This window comes from Sinocyclocheilus rhinocerous, unplaced genomic scaffold, assembly GCF_001515625.1.
Source record: "Sinocyclocheilus rhinocerous isolate Xijiao unplaced genomic scaffold, SAMN03320098_v1.1 scaffold99, whole genome shotgun sequence".
Lineage (NCBI taxonomy): Eukaryota > Metazoa > Chordata > Actinopteri > Cypriniformes > Cyprinidae > Sinocyclocheilus > Sinocyclocheilus rhinocerous.
In genome coordinates, this window is record NW_015670981.1 from 138,041 (window position 1) to 144,664 (window position 6,624).

The window sequence follows — 6,624 nt, forward strand, 5'->3', positions numbered from 1 at the left end:
ATATCCAAAAACCACTAGAACAGTGTTATATATTTTGCTGACTTGTGTACTTACATTATCCCAAATGTTTCGAAGAATGTTTAAAGCCAGAGAAATAAGCAATTTTAACTAGTGACACGGTAAACAAATGGGGAAAAAAATTACTGGGTGCACTTTTTTATGTATTATTTGAACCAAAGTTGAGACACATTTTCAATAGTTCAATAGTCACTGTCAATGAGATGTCATGGTATATTTAGCTCTAAAGTACAGTGAGGGAAAATATCTATCATATACAACACTTCTTGATTTTCTATATTTTTCTGCTCCGTTTTTGAGCTATTTTGTTGCAAGTGTTGTTTTTTGGTATTTTATGCTGGATAACATTTTCTTTATTTTAGTTTCTAATTTAAGGGGATAGAAAATGCACTCACGTTCATACAGACAACGTCTAGAATTGACATGTGAGCAGTCAGTTCTAATGTGAAATGTTGTTCATACAGATGTCACATGTTTTTAAGATGTTCTTTCATCACTGACTGTAAATCACATTGTGTGTTATAACTTATTACTGGCAGAAGAGCAGAGAAAACGTCACCTTAGATTAAGCATTAAATGTATCACTACAGCTCTGCCCTCTAGTGGTGGAGGACACTAATGACGTCTCACACGATTTACTGTATCTCAGTGAATAGCAGGGTATTTTGTAATGGAGGAATATTATTGTTATATTTCAATTAAGTCAACAATAATGGTTTTACACTGTTAAGGCGTGTTGTGACGTCCGTGCGCAGTAGTTCAGGAGAAATGACTGTCTGAAGAAACATTTGAGAGAAATAAACACAATATCACTACAACTATATAGCTTCTCTTTTTTGTTTTCCCTTGAAGATTACTCTTTTTGTTCAAATATATCTAAAACAGTGCTTTGTTCTCTTGCTTGTTCTCTTTTAGATTATGTTTATAACCAGAGAAGATTTCCCCTTAAAGCAAAAAGGGACTAGATCACTGCACAGTGTACAATAAATGTGTAATGTAATATGTATAACAATTTTTAATAAGATAAATGGAAATATGAACAAATTTCACAGTTCCTCCAGAGATACATGTTACCCCAGCATAACATGATTCATCGTTAACTTTTAATTATGATTCATAAATTAATTCATCAATTAGGTTTTAAACTTTTCAGTATAAGAACTTATTAGAAGTTCTAAATCAATACATAAACCCAGATATGTATGAAATAAACGCAATTACATTTTGATCTATTGAGAAACATTATTTCAAGGGTTTATAAGTACTGAAGGAGCTTTTATTGTCTTCTCTTTCTGAAATATAAAATGTCATCTCTATTTTATTCTATTCTATTTAGTACTGTAGAGTAATTGAAACATACACAGCATTACAGAAGCACGCAAAACTGGTTGAGGTGGTATAAAATAATATTTTATTAATTTTCAAACATAGAATGTAAGGTGCAATGGCTTGTGAAACTGCAGTGTTTGATTTTAAAAAGACCAGAAAGTTAACATGAAGCACAACTGTTTCAGTGTTTTTACTATATTGTACTATAAGCTACAATAATAAGTGTCCAAGAAGCATTTGAACACACTGACCAAAATTAAAATATAAATGTTATTGCATTAGAACAATAAACCCAGATATGTATGAAATAAACGCAATTACATTTTGATCTATTGGGAAACATTATTTCAAGGGTTTATAAGTATTGAAGGAGCTTTTATTGTCTTCTCTTTCTGAAATATAAAATGTCATCTCTATTCTATTCTATTCTATTTAGTACTGTAGAGTAATTGAAACATACACAGCATTACAGAAGCACGCAAAACTGGTTGAGGTGGTATAAAATAATATTTTATTAATTTTCAAACATAGAATGTAAGGTGCAATGGCTTGTGAAACTGCAGTGTTTGATTTTAAAAAGACCAGAAAGTTAACATGAAGCACAACTGTTTCAGTGTTTTTACTATATTGTACTATAAGCTACAATAATAAGTGTCCAAGAAGCATTTGAACACACTGACCAAAATTAAAATATAAATGTTATTGCATTAGAACACAAAATATGAAAGGATCCAGCATTTATTTAAAAGAAAGACAGTACAAGCACATCACTTTTTAAAAAATGTATAGATATGTAATATAGATATGTAATGAAAAATGTTCATTACAAAAGTAAAATCGGTTGCAAATGTTTCACTTTGACTTTAACGCTTGAACTTTAATGGGTTAAACCTCATTAGGGTTATACTTTGAAATATAACCCTCATAAAGCATTCAAAATCTGTATACTATTTTCGGATTCAGATTTTCATGCTGCAATGGTTCGTCAATAGGTGTACATATTCATGTCTATCAAGTATCGTCAGTTTCATAAGTGCGTGACATATGGGGAGATCATTTTACAAAAAGTATTTTTGACACCTAATGGTAGCCTACTCCATACATCGCCGGGTCCGAAATTAGTTACCTGAACACAAAACATGTAAAAAAAAAAGTTTTTTAATTAATTAATTTAAATTCATCTTAAGTGGTTATGTCTTTTAAAATAATTGTAAATAAATCTGCAAATGAATGAATGAATAATGTGAAATTTGAGAATCTTAAAGCATTTGCAAATATTCGTTTCCTTACTAAAAACTAAGTATTTTAGATTTTTTTATGTATCTCTTCCAGATCAAAATGGACTCAAATGTATTATTGCGTTATGAGGGTTAAAATATTTTTTACACTGTAAAAAACACTTTTTTTAATATTACTGGAGTATGTTTTACAGCATTAATTTTTTTCTACTGCAAAATTTCACGTTTAATTCAATGTTACTTGCATTATTTGTGAAATTTACTAGCAATTTCTAAGTGAAAATCCCTTCCATATCATTTTTGACATTGTACAGCTATAAATTCATAAACACACTTGCTGTAAAATGGTAGGCCTATGTGAAAACATGACCTGGGTTTTACCCGTTTGAACTGATTCCAAGATTACCACGTCAAATCACATTTTTAAAATGATAATATTATCTGAAGACAAAGGGTATTTGGCATTTTATCATTATCAGGGTGTCCAAAAGTAATGGATCTGAAATGGCTCCACTTGGTAGTGATGCAGTGATTTGAATTCCACTGTCACCATTTTATTCGGGTTTAATAAACACTCATAATAAACAGATTATAGGCACTAAATGCCAGAGGTGGACTCTAGTTACTGGACCATAAAATGCTGACCAGCAAACAAAATACACGAATGAATGAATGAACGAACAATTCAACGGTCAGCTTCTGAAGCAGAGCACAGTAGAGGCGGAACAAGCAGCGAGACGGAAATGACGTGCCGGTGACGTCAGCTGTATGTTGATGTTGTGTGGCAACAGCAGGACAGAGGGACGGAAGACGGTTTGTTTTTGTTCTGTTATCCGCCGTTTTCTCCCTCAAAACCACCTCATATTGAATTAAATTCGCTCCGGGGTGACAGGAGCGAGTATTACGACTTAAAAGACGCTCAAGTTTAAATGTTAAAACGCGTTCAGAGTCGTTAAAACGGTCACCCTCCCTGAGCGGTCATGACGATCCTGCCGAAGAAGAAGCCGAACTCATCGGTCGGTGTGTCTGATCACCCCGACGACCCCGACCGCCGGACCGGCTCCGACCCGCACCAGCACCAGCACTCCCACGGGGTCCGGCCAGGTGCGAGGCCCCGCGCTTCCCCGCCACCCTGGTCATATCAAGCCGCTCCGCCGCCGTCCAGAGAGGACAGGCGGACTGAATCCAGCTCCCGGCCGCAGCAGGCCTCTCCTCCGCCGGTGGGCGCCGGGTCTCCGATTGGCCCGGGGGATGCGACAGGGATGGCGTGCGTGTCCGGGGGTCGGGCGGAGCTGTCAGGTGGGGTGGGCTGTGGAGGTGGGATGGGAGGGTGCTGCTCGGGGCCTGGGCTCAGTAAGAGGAGGAGACAGGCGAGCTGCTCCGGTGGGGTGGCCGGTGGAGGGACCGGTCCCGGGGCGACAGGGGGAGGAGGCGGCGGCAGTGGGGGAGGAGGGGGTACCAGTCCCGAGCAGGAGGAAGGAGCCGGGTATAACAGTGAGGATGAGTACGAGAATGCTTCGAGACTACAGTCAGAGGATCCAGCGACTGTTGAACAGGTATGTGGATGGATGATGTCAACAATAGATATGTCGATGGATGGACAGACAGACAGACAGATAGATAGATAGATAGATAGATAGATAGACAGAACAATGAATGAATGAATGAATGAATGTATGTGTGGATAGATAGATAGAATGATAAGATGGCCTGTACTGATAGATAGATAGATAGACAGTTGTACAGACAGTTAGATAATGAAATGATGGATAGATAGATTAAATGAGGATGGATAGATAGACGGACAGATAAACACACTGATACAGATACTGTATAACTGAAGACGCATAATGTCAATGACATAAAATGACATGATAAATTATGAAAGACTTGTGGCAGTTTTATATGCTGTGCCCAGCATTAATTGCTTTGTGTCTCAGTATAAAGATGTAATGCATGTTTTCCATTAGACTGCACTCAGCAAGTCAGCATGCATGGTATTACGGATGCAGAGGTTTGTCTAAAATCTGTGTTTTCCATTTTATAAATTTTGTTTGTTTGTTTTATTCTGTCTAATGAAATGAAAGAATAAAACGTTAACCATTTATTCAATCTTCTAAGATGTAAACAAATGAAAATATAGCAATTAATTTACAATAAAACATTGCATTTTTATTCTTTGTCATATATGATGTTGCACAACAGAACAGTATAAATTAAAACATGGATTAAAAATATGGTTATATGATATTCCTTAAAATAACAATATTATTACTTGTTACTATTAATAATAATAATTTAATAATTAATTATTATTAATTATTTCTGCTGTGTAATAGGCTGTTAAATTAATCCATTCATGATATTGTAAAGAAAAAACGTAATAAATCACTTCTGAAACAACTTTCAAATTCAGTTTTGACACCATACTGGTATGTAAAGGCCACATTTCATGATCTTACAAATTCCCAGTGGATAAAATCAATGCCTGTCTTACATTTTTACATTCTTATAAAGGAGTTACTTTATTCAACTCCTATTTATTAAAAGTACAGTGGGTTGCAAATTGTTCATGTTGACATTAATGCTTTAACTTTAATAGATTAACGTTGTTAGGTTTGTTAGGTTTATACTTCAGATTAATATCTTATCCTCATATAAATTCATAAACACTTTTGCTGTGAAATGATATACTGTCTGATACATGACTTGGGTTTTCTAACATTTTTAAGAGTTGTTTCCTAGACTATTACATTGTTTTTGCATTTTCAACAAAACATTTCATGTTAGAAGGAGAGAGAGACAGATAATGAGGCATTTGGCCATTTGTATAAAGCTGTTCAGGCATAACATCTATTTGTATGGCTATTTCATTTTAGATTCCCTATGAAATATTTAGAATGGGTTTTCATTTGTGAGTACAATAATATCTGGTCAACATTACTTGAAGAGTTTTGTTATACAACACAGATTGTAGTGACCATTGGTGTTATTATTATTATTTCTATGATCTTTTGAGAAATGCAACCCCTTTTAATCATATCCGAACTTATCTTTGCCCAAACATTGATCATTGTTTATAAATTTTATAATGATTGAAGAAAACACACATTATTGGTATCATCTCCAATTCATGATCATTTGTGACCAACCAAGTTTGGTAAATAAACATGACCTTGTTTGTCTATAGGAGTTTTGATGCTGCTTGTGCATAATAATGTGAGCTGCCTTGTGATGCTCTTGACAATTTGAGAACTTTAGCTGTGCAAAATAAATGGTACCAACAATAACTTTCGCATTAGAAGTCTGTCTGTTTATCGAGCACATTATAATAAACCCCCACTGTGTCTATTCTGAAATTCTGCCTCTTTTACAGCAGGAACACTGGTTTGAAAAAGCGCTCGGGGAAAAGAAAGGATTTGTCATCAAAAAAATGAAGGAAGATGGTGCCTGCCTCTTCAGAGCTGTTGGTGGGTACATTATTAACCACCTGATGTTCACTTGAAGTCAAAAGATTTAGTAGATGTTATCTAATTCATCTATTGACCATCATCTAGAACCTGATTGCCATTTTCAGCTTGGCATAATGCTATCTTAGACAAAAATCATAATTGTCGATTATTCCCTTGGAATTGTAATTGCGATTATTAATTACGATTATCAAAATTTACATTGAATGATGTTTATACCATTGTTTGATGCAACTGCATGCCGTATTTGTATTTTGAAAAACCTTTAGTGCTTTTCTATAGTATTAAAGGGGTCATATGATGCGATTTCAATTTTTCCTTTCTCTTTGGAGTGTTACAAGCTCTTGGTGCATAAAGAAGATCTGTAAAGTTGCAAAGACTAAAGTCTCAAATCCAAAGAGATATTCTTTATAAAAGTTAAGAGTCAACCACGCCTACCTAAAACGGCTCGTTCTAACACACCCCACATACCTACGTCACTATCTGGGAAGAGTTGCATAACGCCGCCCAAATAGTGACGTAGGTATGTGGGGGCGTGTTAGAACGAGCCGTTTTAGGTAGGTGTGGCT

The 6,624-nt window shown here is 35.3% G+C and overlaps 1 protein-coding gene across 1 annotated transcript in view; it reads left to right on the forward strand.

Moving 5' to 3' along the window:
* Positions 1-3,349: 3,349 nt before the first annotated feature.
* Positions 3,350-6,624, forward strand: part of LOC107734530 (OTU domain-containing protein 5-A) — a 28,499-nt gene continuing 25,224 nt past the window's right edge. Inside the window, exons 1-2 of the mRNA XM_016546510.1 lie at positions 3,350-4,141; positions 5,962-6,055. Coding sequence (XP_016401996.1) covers positions 3,566-4,141; positions 5,962-6,055 — 670 coding nt within the window. The 5' untranslated portion in view covers positions 3,350-3,565. The remainder of the gene's footprint in view (positions 4,142-5,961; positions 6,056-6,624) is intronic.